Source organism: Oryzias latipes, chromosome 6 (genome assembly GCF_053564925.1).
Source record: "Oryzias latipes strain Hd-rR chromosome 6, Olatipes_Hd-rR_3.1".
NCBI classification, from domain to species: Eukaryota; Metazoa; Chordata; class Actinopteri; order Beloniformes; family Adrianichthyidae; genus Oryzias; species Oryzias latipes.
The window spans coordinates 12,476,853-12,498,497 of NC_136242.1; the positions used below are offsets into that span (position 1 = coordinate 12,476,853).

At 43.1% G+C, this 21,645-nt stretch overlaps 1 protein-coding gene and 5 non-coding genes across 6 annotated transcripts; all 6 read left to right on the forward strand.

Annotated features, from left to right (window-relative positions):
• The first annotated feature begins 7,720 nt into the window (after positions 1-7,720).
• trnak-cuu (transfer RNA lysine (anticodon CUU)) lies at positions 7,721-7,793 on the forward strand. Its single transcript has one exon. It is a non-coding gene; the product is annotated as a tRNA-Lys (tRNA).
• A 603-nt stretch (positions 7,794-8,396) lies between these two features.
• On the forward strand, positions 8,397-8,485 carry trnay-gua (transfer RNA tyrosine (anticodon GUA)). The gene is given in 2 exon segments: positions 8,397-8,433; positions 8,450-8,485. It is a non-coding gene; the product is annotated as a tRNA-Tyr (tRNA).
• A 125-nt stretch (positions 8,486-8,610) lies between these two features.
• trnar-acg (transfer RNA arginine (anticodon ACG)) lies at positions 8,611-8,683 on the forward strand. The gene has a single exon. It is a non-coding gene; the product is annotated as a tRNA-Arg (tRNA).
• Positions 8,684-9,073: 390 nt separating this feature from the next.
• Positions 9,074-9,146, forward strand: trnak-cuu (transfer RNA lysine (anticodon CUU)). Its single transcript has one exon. It is a non-coding gene; the product is annotated as a tRNA-Lys (tRNA).
• A 3,315-nt stretch (positions 9,147-12,461) lies between these two features.
• On the forward strand, positions 12,462-12,534 carry trnak-cuu (transfer RNA lysine (anticodon CUU)). The gene has a single exon. It is a non-coding gene; the product is annotated as a tRNA-Lys (tRNA).
• Positions 12,535-16,770: 4,236 nt separating this feature from the next.
• Positions 16,771-18,815, forward strand: LOC111947494 (uncharacterized). Its single transcript, XM_078949207.1, has 4 exons — positions 16,771-17,467; positions 17,589-18,251; positions 18,425-18,477; positions 18,558-18,815. The coding sequence occupies exons 1-4, from the start codon at positions 16,771-16,773 to the stop codon at positions 18,813-18,815; spliced, it is 1,671 nt and encodes a 556-aa protein (XP_078805333.1).
• Positions 18,816-21,645: the final 2,830 nt, after the last annotated feature.

The following is a 21,645-nucleotide window of genomic DNA, read 5'->3' on the forward strand; positions in this document are numbered from 1 at the left end:
TGAGCTGAGTCATCTAAAGGCACGTGATCATCCTGGTGTTGCTCAATCGAGGCAGCGCTTAGCGTGCGCCGTTCCACCTGGCAGCCTGAGCCCACTACCGCTCCCCTCTCACACCCGTGAGCCGCGTGTGACAGGAGACGGGACTAAGCCGCTGCCGCCCCCACCCCTGTTAAATTTGGACCACGGGCAATTGTCCGTATTACCTGTGCCTAAAATCGCAACTACTGCATGCCCCCCCTGGCATCGCATCCTATTTGAGAAGCGCTGGATTAAGACAAGAGTTAAAACTAATAAAACTTCAACATGTTCACTTTTTGCATAGCTACAGAAAATATGTTAGTCTTTGTATAAAATTTAACAGTGATCTTATAATTGTTCAAACATTACAGTTGCCTTTGCACCAACATAAAAAAATGTAAAAATATAAATCACAATTTAGAAAGAATATATATATATATATATATATATATATATATATATATATATATATATATATATATATTTTTTTTTTTAAGGTTGCACAAAATTGCATGTTAATACACTGAAGGGAAAAACAACTATCAGGGTAAAATGTCAAATAATTTAGTTGAAAATTATTACTGAAAAACTAAACCATTATTACATCTTTTAGAAAAAGCATTGCGGAGGGACTGTACATCAATTCAGACTATTGAGTTTTTCTGTCAGGAACCGGTGGTGGAGGACCCAAAATGCAGGAGAGTGACCGGAAAGAAAACAGTTAACAAACAAACTGAAACATGACCAGTGACAAAACAGAGCAGATGACCTGACATGGATGAACAGAAACCAATACACTTAAATAGGCTGAGGGTAATTAACTGAACTGAAGACAGCTGTGGATCATGAACCTGACACTGGAGTGACTGACAAATAGAAAACCAAAAACATGACCAACAACAAAACCAAACCACTGAATCCCAAACACCTCTAGGAAGGGACCTGGAGGAACAGAAAAGAAAAAAAAAACGAAAAAAAAGTCCAGAACACAGTTCGGGTTCCTGCAGTTGAGCAGAAGTGAGGGATGACAAACCCCTCTTTAGAAGCAGACATGAAGAGGAGCGCTCCCAGCGACTCTCCCAAGAGACAGGACACCTGAATGGGAGCAGCTCCGGTGACCCTCCTCTCGAACAGGAAACATGGCCAATGGGGATGAACGGTGATCATCCTCAGGGATGGGGAACATGATGTGGCCCCGGCGACCCTCCTCAGGAACAGACATGAAGAGGAGCGGGCCCTGGAGACGAAACAGGGAACATGAAGGAGCAGTCCTGGCGACCCTCCTCAGGAACAGGCACATGAAAAGGAGCGGCCCCAGTGACCCTCCACAGGAACAGGATGCTTGAAGGATGGTCCCAGCAATCCCCTCAGGAACAGATAGGCTTGACGTGAAGTACATTGCATGAACAATGCTGCAGGAACTCAGCTGGCGTGGCATGGAATGGCATGACAATAACTCTACTGCTGGGTCCAAGGTGGTCAGGTCATTCTGTCATGAACTGGTGGTGGAGGACCCAAAATGCAGGAGACCAGGATTGGTGACAGGAAATAAAACATTTAATTAACAAACTGAAACATGACAAAACTATGGGGAGAAACAAACAGATGACCCAGAGCAGATGACCTGATAAGGATGAACAGAAACCAAGACACTTAAATAGGCTGAGGGTAATAAACTGAAGACAGCTGTGGATCATGAACCTGAAACTGGAGTGACTGACAAATAGAAAACCAAAAACATGACCAAGAACAAAACAAAACCAATGAATCCTTACATTCTCCTTTTATAATTTTTGGATGCTGGTGTGCCACGGGATTTTTGTCAAGGATAAAGTGTGCCTTGGCTCAAAAAAGGTTGAAAAACACTGCTCTAACCCTCCATATCACATGTACATAATGGTGCAAACACAATAAATAAATGAATGAATGAACGAAATAAAAGAAGCTGATTGTTTTCATTGGAAGTTAAAATAGAGAAAAAAAACTTTTAATAAATTAGACATCTTACAAACTGAAAAAAGACATGTAAATGTGAAATGTTTTCATGTTTAAATACCAATGCAAATTTAATGTGCACTTTAGCACACATTTAATCAGTTTTTTCCAATGTTTTTTTTTTTTTTGAACATATTGAAACCATAACAAACTCACTATTCTAACCTTCCTTCTGGTTTACTCTTTACAAATAATGTATATTGCATTTGGCCTGATAACCAAAGCTAGGCAATTAACTGCAGTAAGCAATAGGTTGCACTGTTGCAATACACTATTACATGTAATTGATGAAATAAAATCAAATTTTATTTATAAAAAGCACTTCTCAAGCTTTTCAAAAGCTCAAAGCGCTTTACAATATAATTAAAACAGAGGCAGAGAAGTTAAAATAAAAACCCATATTAGTCAAATGCACTACATTTTTTGACAATTGTCAGCATGTATTACATTTACACATGTACTTTTTTTTATTTTAAAGAGAAATGCAATCACTTTTAGGCATGTATGTTGGCAATAGTCTGACCAACACACATTCTAATAACTTGCTTACTCCTGGGGTGAGAAAAGCCAAGACAAGAGCCAGAATAGAGGCCTTGGGATATGTGTGGGCATTCAGCATCTTCACATTCTTGTGAGTATGCTGGATGTGGGGTTGATGATGGTGTAAACTCATAACTCGTAACTTGGATGAGCAACTGTCTGTGGGCTTGACTGATTGTGCTGTTATCACTGCCTGACCATTACGTCCATCACTATCAAAAAAGCAAGTTTAGTGCCCATATTCAGAAGTACCTGAGACTGTTTTGCAACATTTAAAAGAAGGCATCTTTATGATTAATTGTATTTTTTTTTTTTTGCTTCAACAGACTTGGTAGCTGCAACTCATGATTATTACGTCTTCTCACACCGAAAGTCTGGAAGTGAGAAGACAGATTGCATTGGAACCAGGTCAGATTGCCATCCTCACACAGATTGAAGCATCTGCAAGCAGCAAGATAAAGGATTGAGTTGGAAGTGGATCCAAAAAAATCTCCTCAGAAAGATGATCTCTCTGCAGAGGATTGGTTGACACTGATGAGTCTTTATTCCGGCAACCGTTTGGGCTGGGATCTGTAATCGTTTTAGTCCAAAAGTTCAGATCATTGCCTGCTGGATAATTTTTAGTTTTACAGTTTGGTCGTAAAGAAGACATATTGTTTTATGGCTGTTATTTTTTTATATATCTGTTATATTTTCTTCTCGAGAAGAGATGGCGTCGTGAACGGACGCCTGTTGGCATAGCTCCTGTAATCGCTTTTTTACTCAAGTCTGTAATTATCGTCTCCTTTCCTTTTTTCTCACTTTTTTTGTTGTTCTTCTATTATTTCTGTCATTTTTCCATTTTTTGTGCTTTTTATTTACTTTTTTCTCTCGTTATTATTCTCACATCGGAGGGAATAACAATGGAAAGCATGGCCATTGTTTACACGCGCGACCAGCTGCTGGCCCTGAGAGAGCCAAGCCTGTTTTATGGAGCTCGGCATGAGATTCCGAAGGAGTTACGGAGGAGACGTCGGGGTCGCAGAGCCGGGACTCACGTTAAGATGAACAGAAGGAGATTAGAGCCTGTCGTGCCTGCAGTCATTATGGGGAATGTGCGCTCACTGGCCAACAAGACCGAGGAGCTAACGACGCTAATGAACACCCAGACGGAGTATCGGGAATGCAGCCTACTGAGCTCCACCGAGACGTGGCTGCACTCCCACATACCGGACAGCAGCGTCGCGGTTTCCGGTTTTACGACTGTGAGAGCGGACAGAGATGCAGCCGGCTGCGGTAAGAAGAGGGGAGGCGGGATTGCTCTCTACGTGAGTGAGCGGTGGTGTAACTCCGGACACGTCTGCGTGAAGGATTGACTCTGCACGCCGCATGTGGAGCTGCTGGCGGTGGGACTCCGGCCTTATTATCTGCCGAGGGAGTTCACATCGGTTGTGGTGGTGAAAGTTTATGTTCCTCCATCCGCCGATGCTGAGGCCGCCGCTGACGTCATCACTACCACCGTTTCCCGCCTGCAGACACAGCAGCCTAACTCTTTCTGCAGCTTCACTGGGGACTTCAACCACATCAACATGGACAGAACGCTTGGGGACTTCACTCAATGTGTGAACTGTCCCACCCGGGAAAATAAAACTCTGGATCTGCTGTATGCAAAGAATGCATACAGAGCCACAGCCCTCCCCCCCTCGGCAGGTCTGATCATAACCTGGTTCACCTCATCCCAAACTATATCCCTATTGCCCTGCGGGAATGTGTCCACATAAAGGCTGTGAGGAGGTGGACCCCAGAAACGGAGCAGGCCCTGCAGGACTGTCTTGGGTCCACGGACTGGGACGCTCTATGCACGCCTCATGGGGAGGACATTGACGGCATGACGGACTGCATCACGGAATACATTAAATTCTGTGAGGAGTCCGTTGTGCCTACTCGAACTGTTCGATGCTTCCCCAACAACAAACCCTGGATTAGCTGTGACCTGAAGAACCTCCTGAACAGAAAGAAGAGAGCATTCAGGTCTGGAGACTGGGAGGAGCTGAAGAGGGTGCAGCACCAGCTTAGGGATCAGTTGAGGAACGGGAGAGATTCCTACAGGAGGAAGCTGGAATCCAAACTCCAGCAGGACAACATGAGGGCGGTGTGGTCTGGAATGAAGAAGATCACAGGATGTGGGGGGAGAAGCAGACCCATCACAGGCAGCAAAGAGAGAGCTGACGAGCTTAACACCTTTTTCAATAGGTTTAGCTCTCTGAATGCCTCAGCCCCCCCCCCCCCACCTCCACCACACCACCCCCCCGCTCCTGCTGCCTCTCAGCTATCTGAGCTATCTGACCTCCCCCCTCATGAAACCCCCACACCTCCTCACCTTCCTCCCCCCTCTAATACACCACACCTACTGGGCCCACAGTCCATCACCCCTCCCCCCAGTCCAACCCCCCCCCCCCCCCCCTCCCTGTTTGACTGTAAAGGCCCGTACACACCGGGACGAATATTTGTCTGGCGTTATTCGCCAGCGTTTTTCGCCACGTTTTTTGTGTTCACACCCAGGCGATTTTTGCTGACGATGAGCCGAGCGAACATGCAATTTCATTCCCTGACATTAGATGGCGCTTAATGTAAACAGAAATACTCCTGTACACAAGGTGGCGCTGCGCAACTTTACGCTTCTCAAAGTCGCTTTTCACTCAGAAGAAGAGAGCAAGTATTTACGCGCTTGTCAGACTAATACAAAGAAACATGAATATTTCAAGCACCAGTAGCTCCAACTGGTGCTTGGTTCGGGGATATTTTAGAATGTCCGTCATTATTTCTTCGCGGCAGTGTAGACGCTACTTGGCTTCTATCTTCTTCGCTGGTAAGTGTGCTCAGCAAGGCAGTTTTGTGTTTGAGCGCCCCCAAGTTGTGTTTTACTGCAACTTCAGAAGCTCCAGACACGTGTGCAAAAGCGCCGTTCTCATTGGTCGAATAGATTTCGACGCGAGGCGTCAAAAAAAAAAAACGAACCCGAGGCATTTTTTTTTTTGACGCTTTGACGCGTGGCGTTTTTTCGTGCACACTCTCATTGGTGCCCTTTGTTTAGTCACGAGGCGTTAAACCTCGGCGAAATTCGTCCCGGTGTGAACGGGCCTTAACAGCCTGCCAGGTGAAGAAGCAGCTGGAGAAACTTAACCAGCACAAAGCAGCCGGCCCGGATGGCGTCAGCCCTCGTACTCTGAGGACCTGTGCCCACCAGCTGTCTGCGGTTCTCCAGCATCTCTTCAACCTGAGCCTCAGACTGGAGAGGGTGCCCCTCCTCTAGAAGACCTCCTGCCTGGTCCCCCTTCCTAAGAAGACCTCTCCATCTCCATTTGTGGAGTGGGCTGGAGAGAATCACCTGCTGCTCAATGTGGACAAGACCAGGGAAATGGTGATCGACTTCCAGAGGAAAAGGACAGTCTTACAACCCCTCTGCATCCTGGGCAAGGATGTGGAAGCGGTGGAGGAGTATAAATATCTGGGTGTGACTATCGACAGCAGACTGAGCTGGAGGAGCCACAGCCCTGCTGTGTACAAGAAGGCCTGCAGCAGACTCTACTTCCTAAGGAAGCTAAAGGCCATTTAATGTGTGCAGCAAGATGCTGGGGATCTTCTACCAGTCTGTGGTAGCCAGCACCTTGTTCTCCTCCGTGGTCTGTTGGGGAAGCAGCATTGCAGTCAGTGACACCAAAAGACTGAACAAGGCGATCAGGAAGGCGGGTTCTGTCATTGGCTGCAAACAGGAAACTTTTGAAGCAGTGATGGAGAGTGTGGCAGTTTCCCCTGATTGAAACTCCACACAGGAACTCAAACATACAGACACACACACATCATATACTCAGGGACTAAGCTAATGCTGGTTGGGTGGGTGCACACATTCAACCATTTAAAACATCTTAGCAAGTTCCTGATAGCAACACACACTGATATACACACTGTTAACTCCTTTATTCCTTTATTATTTTGGGTGCTTTGTTTGGGTGTATTATGTTTATGTATTTTTGTATGTCTTACTGACTTGTGTCTTACCTTTTTCAGTTTCATTTCCTGGGTCAAAGGACCCAATCTCTGGGTTTGGTAGGCTTTTGTAGGGCCTGACCAAAAATCAGCAATTAACCTCAACTGAAACCACCTGGCCCAGGGGAGGGGCCATGTCTTATAAAAGAGTGTGAATTTTGGTTCATGAGAGAGGTAGTTTGGGTTTCAGAGCATGTATGGACATTGCTGCTGGTTACCTGCTGTAAAATAAAAATAACAGCCATTTTCCCCATTCACAAAAACCTTGTGGAGTGGTTTTTATTGGTCTTGCCTTGGACCTGTCGGTCTCACTCCGGACAGGAGCGTGACAGAGAGGAGGTTACTAAACAAGATCTTTTCCATCATGGACAACCCAGAGCATCCTCTCCACCCTGTTCTGGACAAACAGCGGAGCTCCTTCTCTAGAAGGCTCAGACAGCTCTGCTCCAGAACTGCCCGGTACCAGAAATCCTTCCTGCCCAATACTATAACCCTGTTCAATAACTCACAATGCAGAAGATAACCTTTGCACATTTTTTTCTCTTTCTTTTATTTTGCACATTTCTTTTGCACATCTCTTTGGCTGTCCTGTTGTCTGATGAAACAAATATTGAACTGCTAGTCAAAATGTGCTACATTATGTTTTGAGAAAAAGTGGTGGGGGTGTGAGTGTTACAACCCTCAGCATAATGTCATACACCCGTACTGATGCACTCCATGAAACAGAGAGCATGATGGTAAAAGGACATTATGTGGACAAATAATAACATCTCAACACATGAGCTAAAAACGTTAGTCTTGGGAAAAGATCAGTCTAACTAATGGACTATGCCTCACAAATGTGTGGGAAGTTTGGGGACCACAGTGAAAAATTATTTTGAATGGCTTTTATTTGGTTCTTCAAATAAAAGTGCATAGACACAAGAAAAACTTTAAGCTATCCTGAGGCTCAAGAGTTCATGCAGTTGACATTCTTGTCTTACAAAATGTAGCCCAGACTACATTCTTAAAAAACGTAGTGAACTCACTTTTATTAACCACAAAACCTCACAGAATATCGTGCAATTGGGCGTCATCTTGTCTTAAAAAGACTTCACAATAGCGCTTTTTTTTTCTTTTTAGGATTTTTGTTGATTTTTAAACCTGGCTGGCTCAGTCGGTATAGCATGAGACTCTTAATCTCAGGGTGGTGGGTTTGAGCCCCACGTCGGGCGATGACTTGACTGAAGCTGTCAGTATGATTTCAGTTAAGCTATTTGTTTGTTGTGCCATTGCACAAGCAAAATGGTCCTGAGGTCATCTTCCAAGACCCCCCTCCAATAAGCTTCAGTTACTCCACCAGGAATCCTTGGTTTGGTTGCTAAGAATCACTAAAGGTCTTTGATGACCCTTAAATGATTAGTTTTTTAACGTCAATGTTCAGCAATCATTATGAAACATGCCAATTCTTTGCAAAAGGATCATTGAAAAATGTTTGTATGGACACAGAATTCCTCAGCAAGCTGCATTGGATGAAGGAGACAGAGGCTTACACCTCTCTTTAGCACAACCTTGAGATAGGGGAAAAACATCAATGACTAGCAAGAACTAAGAACCAAATTAGCTAAACTGCATATAGGGAGTGATGTTGTCAAGGTACACCAAGTCACAGATGCTTGCTCAAGACAAGACATTTCACCAAATCTTGCCTTTGATGGTTCAGTGTCGCACTAGCATCCCCTGTTAGCAGAAGGCCTGAGTCACAATGGGTCCCTTTCAAGGAGTCTGTGGGACATGGTATATCCATAAAGAGGCCTGGAAAACTGCTGCTCCAATTCCCTTCGATAGCTCAGATGGTAGAGCGGAGGACTGTAGATGAAGCGGGACAGGTATCCTTAGGTCGCTGGTTCAATTCCGGCTCGAAGGAAGAGCTTTCACTTAAGGTGTGCTGACTGTCTTTTTTCTTTGGCAAATGGACCTTTGCCTTTCAAATGCCTAAAAAAGCAAAAGAGGATCTTTGCACTCTGCGGGCCACGTGCATACAAATGCATGGGGCTAGTGGCGCAATGGATAACGCATCTGACTACGGATCAGAAGATTCTAGGTTCGACTCCTAGCTAGCTCCGCTTTTGGTCACCTCCACATTGCTAAAATGAGCAATTAGCCAACCCACACTGCAAATCATGAAAATCCCAAAAGACACACTCAACAATCACCCTGTTTCTAGACCCAAAGCTTACCCTCACCTTGTCTTTCACAGAAAAGATCTCATCTTCCGTCACATTCGAGTGCCTCTTTCGGCTTTTATGGCCACCATTTTGCACAATCTTTCAGACATCATATTTGCACAAGTGAGCTGTTATCTGATAATCTTCGCTATCTTGTTGCATGCGCCAAAACAATTTCACCAGAAGGTTGAATGTACTCAGCTGTAAACGCAATAGATGTGTCGTTCACATCTCATTGGATTGGTATCTTGTTTTTTTTTTCTTCAAGGGCTCTGAAAGCTTTTCATGCCTGGCTAGCTCAGTCGGTAGAGCATGAGACTCTTAATCTCAGGGTCGCGGGTTCGAGCCCCACGTCGGGCGATGACTTGACTGAAGCTGTCAGTATGATTTCAGTTAAGCTATTTGTTTGTTGTGCCATTGCAAAAGCACAAGTAAAATGGTGCTCAGGGGCCTGTTTCACAAAAGTAGGATAAGGGATTAAGCCAGCATATCTTGGTGATCCTGGCTCAATTGATCCCCAATCCGGTTGCACTAAAGCTGGATAGGGGGCAGGAGGATATGTTATGGTATAAATTACCATGGAGATTTATTCTGTGGAGCTAGCCTGCTCCAGACCAGGCTAAATTCCAGGATCTATTTAATCTCATCCCTAACATCAGTCAGCAGTCGCCTCAAATGGAAACCAATAGTTATTTCACTGCTCACTGTACATTGTTATCACATATAACTAGACCCACTGTCATTATTTAAACGTTTGTGATCATTAATTTCAATCATTTTGGATAAATAATGAGCTTTAGATGATGTTGCTATCATTAGATAATTTACCGTTTCCCATAGACTATAAGGCTATATGTAAAATGATAGAATATTAGGGCCACAGAGGGGAAAAAAAGACAAGTCATAATATTATAACCAGTTGTTTTAAAGGAGGATAGTTGTTAAAATGACAGATGTGGGGCATTTCGTGAAATTGTACCTCAGTATGGTTTCTTAAACGAAGACATGCTGATGTGCCAGAATATGAAGTATCACATTGTCATAACTATCGAAACTGTAAAAAGAATATGTTGCTTTTCTCCAGAAAGAACCAGTCTCATAAATTTATGACTTTATCCTTTTTCCTCAGTGGGGCCCTAGTACTCTGTCATACAAAATAATACACATTCCATTAAAATATGAAAACACAATGTGTAACATTATGTTCATTTATTGAATAAGGATAAAACAAAGCAGGTAAACTACACTCAAAAAACGTTCACTTTGAATGAACATAAAAAAATTATGGAAATGATTTCCACATGATTAGATAGCGTTACTTGAACAAAAATGAATCATATTGGTCCTACTTAATGTACTTAGGTTCAAACTAATAAATTTAAGTTGATTCAATCTAAATACTGCAGTTGGACCCAACTTTAAATTAATATTGTTGCTCACTCTTAAAAGATAAAAGTTGATCCAACTTAATTGAATCACTCCAATTGGTCACACCTCATTAAATTAAGTTTATTCAACTTAAATTTGTATGACTACCTAACAAAATTTATGTTGATATTACTTAATTTTTTGCTTTAATCTTATTTATACATCTGACAATGATAAGGTTTTCCAAAGTTTCTACCAATGGGTCTTTTAATTTTTACATCAAAGACATGTAATGCGCAGTAATGTCCCACATGACAAGACAGGAGTTCAAATAATGCAAATTCTGTTTTAAGTTACATGAACAGTTTACCGCACAAGGGGTTTGGTCATCATCCTCTCCCACACTCTAACTCATGGTGCAGAAAAGATATAAAACATGTCAGTTTAAATCACTAGTTAAAACAGAGTAAAACAGCTAGACAATAAAACCCATGGACAAAAACTCACACTTAGACCCCAATCTGCCCAGATAGACAAAGAAAATGGAATCCCACAATTCCTTGCGATTACTAATGTATCCAATTCAACGGTATCATGTTGGATCAACATGATTAAAATTAGTAACTTTTAAATGGATTATTTTTATGTATGATCGACATGATTCATTCACGTAAGATTAACAAACATAACATTTTCTGGTTGAAATGACAAATTACATTTTCATAAAATTAATTGGTTGGTAATTTAATTTAAAAAAATCTTGAGTGTGCTTTATCACTATGGCGGTGTTGCCTTTCTTCTTAATTATATCTTTTACCTCCTCGTATGCGTATGAGGATTTGTGCTTCCGACGGGGAAAAGTACGCGGCTCTAGTTGCCATGGTAAATCAGTTTATCTGTGATCTGTGGAGGGGTCTGTTTGAGTGAGCCGTGAGCGCGCACCTATCCAGGATTGGTTACACCTGGCTTGATGAATCCGTGTCTGCTCATCCTGGCTTGGTCTTTGTACAACCAATTAAGCCTGGACGCACATGTTTTGGATTCATTGAGCTCAGCTCAGTCATTTATCCCGGATGTCTTAATTCTACTTTTGTGCAACAGGCCCCTGGTCATCTTCCAAGCCCCCACCCCCCCACAATAAGCTTCAGTTACTCCACCAGGAATTGGTTGCTAAGAATCACTAAAGGTGTTTGATGATCCTTAAATGAGTAGTTCTTAACGTGCCTGTCAATGTTCAGCAATCATTATGAAACATGCCAATTCTTTGCAAAAAAATCATTGAAAAATGTTTGTATGGACACAGAATTCCTCAGCAAGCTGCATTGGATGAAGGAGACAGAGGCTTACACCTCTCTTTAGCAGAACCTTGGGATAGGGGAAAAACATCAATGACTAGCAAGAACTATAATCCAAATTAGCTAAACTGCATATAGGGAGTGATGTTATCAAGGTACACCAAGTCACAGATGCTTGCTCAAGACAAGACATTTCACCAAATCTTGCCTTTGATGGTTCAGTGTCGCACTAGCATCCCCTGTTAGCAGAAGGCCTGAGTCACAATGGGTCCCTTTCAAGGAGTCTGTGGGACATGGTATATCCATAAAGAGGCCTGGAAAACTGCTGCTCCAATTCCCTTCGATAGCTCAGATGGTAGAGCGGAGGACTGTAGATGAAGCGGGACAGGTATCCTTTGGTCGCCGGTTCAATTCCGCCGCGAAGGAAGAGCTTTCACTTAAGGTGGGCTGACTGTCTTTTTTCTTTGGCAAATGGACCTTTGCCTTTCATTGGCTGAAAAAGCAAAAGAGGATCTTTGCGCTCTGCGGGCCACGTGAATACAAACGCATGGGGCTAGTGGTGCAATGGATAACGCATCTGACTACGGATCACAAGATTCTAGGTTCGACTCCTAGCTAGCTCGGCTTTTGGTCACTTCCACATTGCTAAAATGAGCAATTAGCCAACCCACACTGCAAATCATGAAAATCCCAAAAGACACACTCAACAATCACCCTGTTTCTAGACCCAAAGCTTACCCTCACCTTGTCTTTCACAGAAAAGATCTCATCTTCCGTCACATTCGAGTGCCTCTTTCGGCTTTTATGGCCACCATTTTGCACAATCAAACAGACATCATATTTGCACAAGTGAGCTGTTATCTGATAATCTTCGCTATCTTGTTGCATGCGCCAAAACAATTCCACCAGAAGGTTGAATGTACTCAGCTGTAAACGCAATAGATGTGTCGTTCACATCTCATTGGATTAGTACCTTGTTTTTTTTTCTTCAAGGGCTCTGAAAGACTTTCATGCCTGGCTAGCTCAGTCGGTTGAGCATGAGACTCTTAATCTCAGGGTAGTGGGTTCAAGCCCCACGTCGGGCGATGACTTGACTGAAGCTGTCAGTATGATTTCAGTTAAGCTATTTGTTTGTTGTGCCATTGCAAAAGCACAAGTAAAATGGTGCTCTGGTCATCTTCCAAGCCCCCCCCCCCACAATAAGCTTCAGTTACTCCACCAGGAATTGGTTGCTAAGAATCACTAAAGGTGTTTGATGATCCTTAAATGAGTAGTTCTTAACGTGCCTGTCAATGTTCAGCAATCATTATGAAACATGCCAATTCTTTGCAAAAAGATCATTGAAAAATGTTTGTATGGACACAGAATTCCTCAGCAAGCTGCATTGGATGAAGGAGACAGAGGCTTACACCTCTCTTTAGCAGAACCTTGGGATAGGGGAAAAACATCAATGACTAGCAAGAACTAAGAACCAAATTAGCTAAACTGCATATAGGGAGTGATGTTGTCAAGGTACACCAAGTCACAGATGCTTGCTCAAGACAAGACATTTCACCAAATCTTGCCTTTGATGGTTCAGTGTCGCACTAGCATCCCCTGTTAGCAGAAGGCCTGAGTCACAATGGGTCCCTTTCAAGGAGTCTGTGGGACATGGTATATCCATAAAGAGGCCTGGAAAACTACTGCTCCATTCCCTTCGATAGCTCAGATGGTAGAGCGGAGGACTGTAGATGAAGCGGGACAGGTGTTCTTAGGTCGCTGGTTCAATTCCGGCTCGAAGGAAGAGCTTTCACTTAAGGTGGGCTGACTGTCTTTTTTCTTTGGCAAATGGACCTTTGCCTTTCATTGGCTGAAAAAGCAAAAGAGGATCTTTGCACTCTGCGGGCCACGTGAATACAAACGCATGGGGCTAGTGGCGCCCCCGGCCGCTGGTTAGTCGAGCTCGATCTCGGTCATTCTTGGTTGTGATATCCAATCAAATCACTTACTTGCAACCAAGATTCGAACCTCTCCTCCAATAAGCTGTTCTCTAGCGTACGACATCTCGCCCAAGAGTAACCTAGAATTACCCAATCAGTTGCCACGATGAATTTCTGGGGCGATGACAAAGGACTAACCAATGAGATGCAAGAAGAGAGAAGAGCGCTTGCAAAAAAAAAAAGAAAAAAAAAAGAGCGCTTCATTTGCATCTGCGAACATCGCTAAAAGTGTCGGAGCAAGATTTGATCCCGTTTTCAACGCTGATCACGACTTTTCACAGTAAGTACGGAGTTGTCATTGTGAAATTTAATTTTAAATGTTTGTGCTATCGTAATAACACGTTTTTGCTGATGGTATTACCTGTTGTACTCCGCTAGAAAGGTTGTTTTCCTTTGGTCATTTACAGTAAGTGTCCTCCATTGTTGTTGTTCAACCAGCGGGGTTTTTCCACTAACCGTGTAGTAAAATAACAAGTAAATCTTTTTTAATCGTCTGAAAGCGAGGCTAACTGAAATGTGTAACCGAACTTTTAGCAAGCAGCGGTGTTTTTCACGTTTGTCATTTACTGTATTAAAAACGTCAGGCCAAAAATAAAATCAGAGCATCAGCTGCTCAAATATGAATAATAACCGGACCTTTTACGTGTCGATTGCTGCTTCTTTGTGTTTGTTATTTGCCTTTCGGCCGCATGTTTTACTAGCGAGTACTTTAACACATGCACACGAATACTTTTATTTGTTCAAAGTTATTTTTGTTGTTTTTATTATTAAACACAAGAAAAATTTATGAATGAATTATTTCGGGAATGAGTCAGACTGTTGTCCTCAAGCTTTGCAATATGTTATTTTCTTTTGTTGTGTTTAATGTTTAGAATAATAGTAATTAATAATAATAATAATTAATAATAATTTAAATTAATAACATTCCGCAAAAAACAAGCAATTGGTATTTAAGAACACACAAAAAAATCAAAGTAAGTAATACAAGTATCCATCCAATCAAATAAAACTGGATAAAAGCCTTCTGTAGCATTTTATTTTTTCATCTTGTGTTTGCACAGCTCATTTTATGGTTTACAATCTGCTTTTCTCATTTGATTCATTCAGCTTTTATGATGGAACCCAGATTCAGAAGACTGGCTAGTGGCATTCTGAATTTGTCAGACTCATCTGAAGCCTATTCCTATAAGAAGGCAAAAAAAGGAAAGCCATGGATGAAGCCCTTGTCCCCAGAAGCAGTACTGGAAAAGGCAACAAAGAACCTGCTGGATCATCAGGGAGATCTTTCCAACAGAAAGCATCTTCTTGGCTTCTTTGAGATCCAGTTTGGTATTTTCCAGGGCCAGACATTCAAATGGCTGCTGGAAAATGCTTTAGGTTATGCTGCCTACCTTGTTGCTGCTATGAAGAGAGATCCAACAGGGGGTAGTAAAGACACCAAGGATCATGCCAGCAACAAAGAAAGTTTCAGAGAATACATGGAAATGTTTCCATCTGCCAAAACTGCTGTGGCGATGAAAGAGGAGCAGTGGTCACGAGAGAAGACACAGCCTAGTTTGTCCAGCCAGCCGGAACCATCGATGGCATCCTCTTCTTCTCAGACTCCATCAACGTCTAATCCTTCTGCTGCAAGACCTCCCAGTTCACCATCACACCCCAAAACTCCTCAGCCCATCTCCACCGCGTCTCTCTCTTCCCTATTAGTGGGTAATTTGGCCAAGGACAGAAACATTGAGAAAGCTGTAAAAAGGCTGGCGTCCCCATTTAAAGTCAGACCCTGTAAGAAAACAATTCTCTTTTTTTCCAAACCCTGAGTTACATTAAATCTTATTGGCAGTGGATGTTAATGCTGTGTTGTTGTTGTTTTTCAGCTTTGATACATGCACGGCCGCATTCCACATCCACAACTTTGAACAAGCCAGCTGGATCCCTTTCTTCCTCACCTGCGCTTGTAGGATCCCCCTTCACCCTCGAAGCCTCCCCCTCCTCCTCCTCCTCCTCCCTCCCAGTCGCAGGACCCTCTTCCCCACACCCAACTGTGGAAACCTCCATCAATCCTCCACAGACACCACCAGCCTTTGGCCCTAAAGCCAGTGAGCAGTTCTCCACCGCTGCAGGTCCAAAAACTCCCACCACATTTCCACCCGTGTCGAGTGAAGTGGACGACAGCACGCTTCTGGCAGAAGCACTCAGATGGGATAAATCTCCCTCAGCAAGTATGTACATTTTATATAGAATTTTTTATGTATTTACTCAAGCATGCATTTAAAGAAAAACACACACACACACACACACACACCACTGACACAAACATTTTTATTTATATATTTAAACAAAACCCTTTTGCATTTGCTCTGACTGAAAAAGCTTTAAGGTTTAAGTGTCCCCTGAAATTTTAAATTGTATCCAAGCACAAATTCTATTAATAGACTTTTTTACCTTCTCTTTTTCCTTTCAGCACAAAGAGTGTGTCTTCCAGCCGGCTGGCTTCACACACTGCCTGAGGTGGACCAGAGATGGATGTCCAAAGCTCTTTTCAAATGGACAGCGCAAGGACATCCTGAACTGGACTTCAGCAGGGTGGACAGACTGTGGTGGTATCCTCCACAATTCCCATTGCACGTCACCAATGTCCCTCAGCCCGAAGACTATTTTGGCAGCCCCCTCTTCCTTTGGATGCCCCGAAAACTCTGGCAAGTCAAGCTGACATGTCCTCATTCAGATTGTCACAAAGGGCTTCTGACCTCATCTGGTGTTCATCAGAAGATCAGGCAAGTTATTTCTCTGGACATAACTTATTTTGTGGCATCTGAATATTTAGTTTGCAAAATATGCAAAAGAAAGGTCATCAGCTGGAGCCATGCCATCGTCTCCCAGCTGGATGTGGGGCACAGGGGGCAGTTTCCCTGCATCCTCACATCCAAGCTTGCCTGTGACCTGAGGGTGGTCACTTTGATGCGCCAGAGGGGTCTGGGAAACAGCAGCAGCCAGATTAGGAAGAAGGTGCAGGAGAGTCATTCAGAAGTGTGGCTGAAGAAGACTGTCCAGTACCTGACGGACTGTAAACAAGTCAAAGGGGCTGTTGAAAAGGGTCTCATAAGACCAGTCACGTTTTCACCTCCCCCTCCAATGCCTATTGTTCCAAAGCACAGGTGGCTGATGCAGGTCTACGCCCAAGATGTTCTCCAGAGGCTGACTGAGGTCAAGGCCTCAGTGACATCAACTTATGGACGCATCTTGAAGCTGGACTCCACCAAGAAAGTTGCTCGGAAACTGGCTGGAAGGGGTTTTGGAACAGCGACCTGAGCAACAAATGTTGGCAATGAGCACGGCCAAATAATAATGTCTGTGCTCACTGCTAGCGAAGGTTTTGGCCTGGGGCCAATGATCGAAGGACTCATAGGGAGATATGCAGTGGCTGGGGTACCTCCCCCTGAAGTGCTTTACGTCGACAGAGACTGCTGTGGAAACACGCTTCTTCGACGAATGTTCCAGAAGTGGAAAGACCTTAACATCCGCCTGGACATATGGCACTTCATGAGAAGGTTTTCGGTGGGCTGCACCACGGATTCACACCAGCTGTATGCGTCCTTCATGAGGCGCCTCAGCCACTGTCTCTTTATGTGGGATGAGGAAGATCTGACAGCCCTCAAGATCGCAAAGCGCTCCGAACTCTCTGCCAGGCTCACCAATCCCTCAGATGCTGACGTGCTGAGGTCCATTAGCCGCAGTGAGTTAGCCCTGCACTGCAGGAGAACGACACGTGGCTCTCAGGAGACTCTGGCTCTCATCAAAAGCCTCATCCAAGCTTTTGATGGGGACACTCTGGGGGTCCCTCTGATCAACTCGGAACGCATGGCTGGCATTTTAGCTGCTCAGGCAAAACATGTGGCCTGCATCCAGGACCCCGCAGGCATCCAGCTGTACACCAGGACGGGAACAATCCTGAAAGGAGGACATCGTTTGCCCACATACCGCTGTGCCAGAGGTTCAACATTCCTTGAATCTTTTCATCTTCACCTGAATAGGTTCATCCCTGGTAAGTTGTTCTTTTATCTTTCCTTGAAACACAAAAATCCTAAAATATTGTAAAAAATATAGAAAGCCATATGTATTTATGCATGGAAACGTGTGTTTTGTTTTTTCCATGGATACTACAGGCACCCTGGCAAGTGATGTCTTCTTCCAGGCCTACCTGTTAGATGGGCTGGCCAGGTGGAATGAAGACCGCGCTGTAGCCGCCACATCAGACAAGCAGCAGCAGCCATGCTCCTACGACCATCTCCTGCGGCATGCTGCTAACAGTTTGTCTGAGGAGGTCCTTGGCCAGGAAATTGTTCCCTATACTGGGCCAAGGAAATACACAGGTATGCACACTTTTTTTGAAAAGAACTTCAAAACCTTTTTTCTTCTTCTAATGAGTGCTTTGCCTTTTACAGGTGAACTTCTAGGGGTGGAGTACCTTTACCAGCAAACTGGTAAAGTTCTCCAAGATTACAGACAGGCTGTTGAAGAGTCGGAGACAATGGACATGGAGATTGAAGACAGCTTCAATGAACCCGAAGAGTTTGAAGACTTCACTGTGGCCACTTTGGAGCCAGTGAGGACCTTCACAGTCTCTTCAACGTCATCCTTGGCACCCACCAGCAGTCTGTCAGCTCCAGACCCTCAGCCTGGCCCCTCTTGGTCTCCTCCTCCTCCTGAGGGTCCCTCAGCGAGTGCGACACACTCAGCGCCTGGACCTACATCACCATCTCCCTCTTCATCACCTTCCGCCACCACCTCTGTTCCCCCTTGTGTCTTATCCCCCGCTGAACAGAGCAGTGAGTTTAGTTCAACTTTTCTATTGAAAAAAGAAAAAGTAAAGTAGTATGTATGTTTTTTATTTATTTACCGGTATTTTGTTTTGCAAATGGGAAAAAGGTCTAGGAGTGCTTTCATTATAAGGATTTATCATGTTACTGTTTATTAAGGGATTTGCTTTTTTCTTTTACAGCCTCCAAAACAGATCTGCCAGCAACCCCTCAACAGTTGGACTCTTCATGTGACGTAAGACTAAGTTCTTTTCAAAAGCATAAATGTCTTTTTTCTTTTAATTTGATTCACTAATTGTTGTTCTTGTTTTATAGGATTCTGTCGGCCCTGACAACGTGGAGGGTTATGGGGCCGTGCAGGAGCTGGCTGATTTCTTGGTCGGCCTCCGGCACAATAACCTTGTGGTGACTGCAGAGGAGTCAAACCGGATCGTTTCCCTGTGGCAGTCATTGGGGGATTATGACAAACAAAAAACGGTTTACTCCCAGCGTCACCAAGCCCACCTGAAGCAGGGTAGATTTAGAGCAACCAAAAAAATTGTAGCCCCCGGCGTTCAAAGCACAAAAAGGTGAGTAGACAAAAAACACAAAAGAGCTGAGCCACCAAAAGAAGTGACACAAAACAAAATGTTTGGCTTTAAAATAACACTTTAAATCATATATCCTTGTTTTTTTGTCCTTGCTTTTCCCCCTCTTTTTTCATTCAGGTGTTTTATCGGGGCTCACAGTCCTGCACAGTGGCCAGACTGCAACCGAGTGTCAGAGGCCATCTTTGTGAGACTCTGTGCCTTGTACCCAAACGCCGTCCGATGCGAAGCGAAGAAGGTTTCTCGGTTCACTATGGTGGTGCGAATGTACAGGACGATTAGAGAGTGTGTCGTCTCAAATGCCAGAATTATGAGCGAGACCACCATCCAGCTCCCAGAAGTAAATGCTGCTACAGTCACACAATGGTAAGTAAATTAGAATGATTTTAATACATGACATTTTCAGTCTATATGAATACATTTTCAACAACATCAAACAGAAAAATATAAGAAGCTGTATTCTCCAGAATGCATAGAGGAAAATCAAAACATTTTAATCAAAAAATAGGATCAAACAATAGTAGGGGGGGCTTTTTCATTTGTCTTGCATCTTATAAACACAAAGGCAGATGGGGCTGTTCCCCTGTTTTGATTCTATTGTTGAACCTTTTTGTTTTGCACATATTTACAGGTACAGCAGGCGGTGCCGGGCACAAGAAAAACTCATTTTAAACCAGGGCATCCCACAACCTGCTGCTTCCATGGCAGCTACAGAAAAACTTCCAGATCCACTCCAGAAAGGAACACCTTTACAGGTGGGGACCTCAGCTCAGCCGCACATTTTTGTGCTTCCGCCCAACACTGCTGGGGAGGCAAAACTTAAGGCAAAGCCACAGCTGCAGGCACTTGCACCCCAATTGAGTTCTACACCCTTCATCATCCCATCAGGATCCACCTCACAGGTTTTGGTTCCTCCCGTTTTAAATGTCCCATTCAGTTTTGTCCTGCCTCCTCCTCCTGCCGTGCCGATCATACTTGCTGTGCCGCCATCACCTCAGCCTCTTTCCAGCACGCCATACACGGCACAACAATACCGAAAGAGGAAAATGGAAGCAGAAAAAATGGGTATTATGAAAAGGAAATACATAAAAAAAACAGAAACCATAATGTGCAGCAAATGCGGTGGAAACAGACAGCCACCATCCCACCGTCAGTACTTTGGGAACTGGTTTTGTGAAGCAACAGAGACTCAGTCATTTGACAATTGGAGGGCTGAGCTACAGAAGCGTGGATATGGGAAAAAAAAGAGAGGAAATGACCCACCACCACCAGCACCACCACTTTAAACAAAAAGCAGTCCTTGCACAGAAAAACTTGCACATCCAAAGCACCTAATGTTTTATACTGGTTTATATAATTTTTTAAACATTGTAATGATGACACCATCTTTTATATATGTTTTCTATAATATTTTGTTGGTGTTTTCTGTAAGAGTTATTGTGTTTTTTAAGCTTCAAGTTGTCGTTCTTGTTTAAAAGGACCACCACCAGCACCACCACAAACAGAGCAGTCCTTGCACAGAAAAATTTGCACATCCCAAAGCACCTATTGTTTTATATTGGTTTATTTTTGTGCTTTTCTATATAGATTTTGTTTTTTCTAAAGTTAAACATTGTAATGATGATACCATCTTTTATATATTTTTTCTATAATATTTTGTTGATGTTTTCTGTAAGAATTATTGTGTTTTTTAAGCTTTGAGTTGTATTTGTCATTTAAATTTGCTATTTCAATATTTCAGTATTTGATCAAAATATAATAATTGAATTTTTGGATAGAAAACTGTCATATGGATGCCATTTACGGAGGTATTTGCATTAAAGAACTTTTACATGAGCACTTGAGTATTTTCATTTGTGTTCATCTTTTAAATCAACAGTCAGATTTTAGAAGATTGTCAATACATTACATCTGTAGTTGTTTTTACACAAATAATTTTATTGTTATGCTGCTGTAGTACATTAATTAGACAATTCATTTTGTTTCAAGATTCAAAGCAAACTTTATTGTCAATCTCTATAATGTTTTCAAATAAAAAGAAATTTAAATTCATTTTCTCTTCAAACTCCAGTCTAAAGGAATCTAACTTCAAATTACAGAATGAAATGACCAACAAATAGGGTGAATATAAATATAAAAAAATAAAGTCACTGTTACAAAAAGGTGAAAAAAAATCTTAATTTTCATATAGTTTATAATTCCATTATTAATGTCATATAGTTTATAACTTTATTATTAACAAATCTCATTTGCTATGAGGCCTGGCAAACTTGGCAGAAGAGGTTAAGAAAGCCACGAGGCCAAAAAAAAAACAGTTCGAACGCGTCCGGTGCGGGGTTCGAACCCGCGGCCTCTGCATGCGTTCCTACAAAACTTGAAAGCTTTACCTCATCTGATGGGCGCAGTCCTTGGCGCCCCCGGCCGCTGGTTAGTCGAGCTCGATCTCGGTCATTCTTGGTTGTGATATCCAATCAAATCACTTACTTGCAACCAAGATTCGAACCTCTCCTCCAATAAGCTGTTCTCTAGCGTACGACATCTCGCCCAAGAGTAACCTAGAATTACCCAATCAGTTGCCACGATGAATGTCCGGGGCGATGACAAAGGACTAACCAATGAGATGCAAGAAGAGAGAAGAGCGCTTGAAGGAAAAAAAAAAAAAAAAAAAAAAAAAGAGCGCTTCATTTGCATTTGCGAACATCGCTAAAAGTGTCGAAGCAAGATTTGATCCCGTTTTCAACGTTGATCACGACTTTTCACAGTAAGTACGGAGTTGTCATTGTGAAATTTACTTTTAAATGTTTGTGCTATCGTAA

Bases quoted from the DNA above. Each gene is read 5' to 3' on its own strand.
- LOC111947494 (XM_078949207.1), top strand. From the start codon at position 16,771: ATGTCTGTGCTCACTGCTAGCGAAGGTTTTGGCCTGGGGCCAATGATC. The intron at 17,468-17,588 runs GTAAGTTGTTCT...TGGATACTACAG, and splicing joins CCTGAATAGGTTCATCCCTG to GCACCCTGGCAAGTGATGTC. The intron at 18,252-18,424 runs GTGAGTTTAGTT...TTTCTTTTACAG, and splicing joins ATCCCCCGCTGAACAGAGCA to CCTCCAAAACAGATCTGCCA.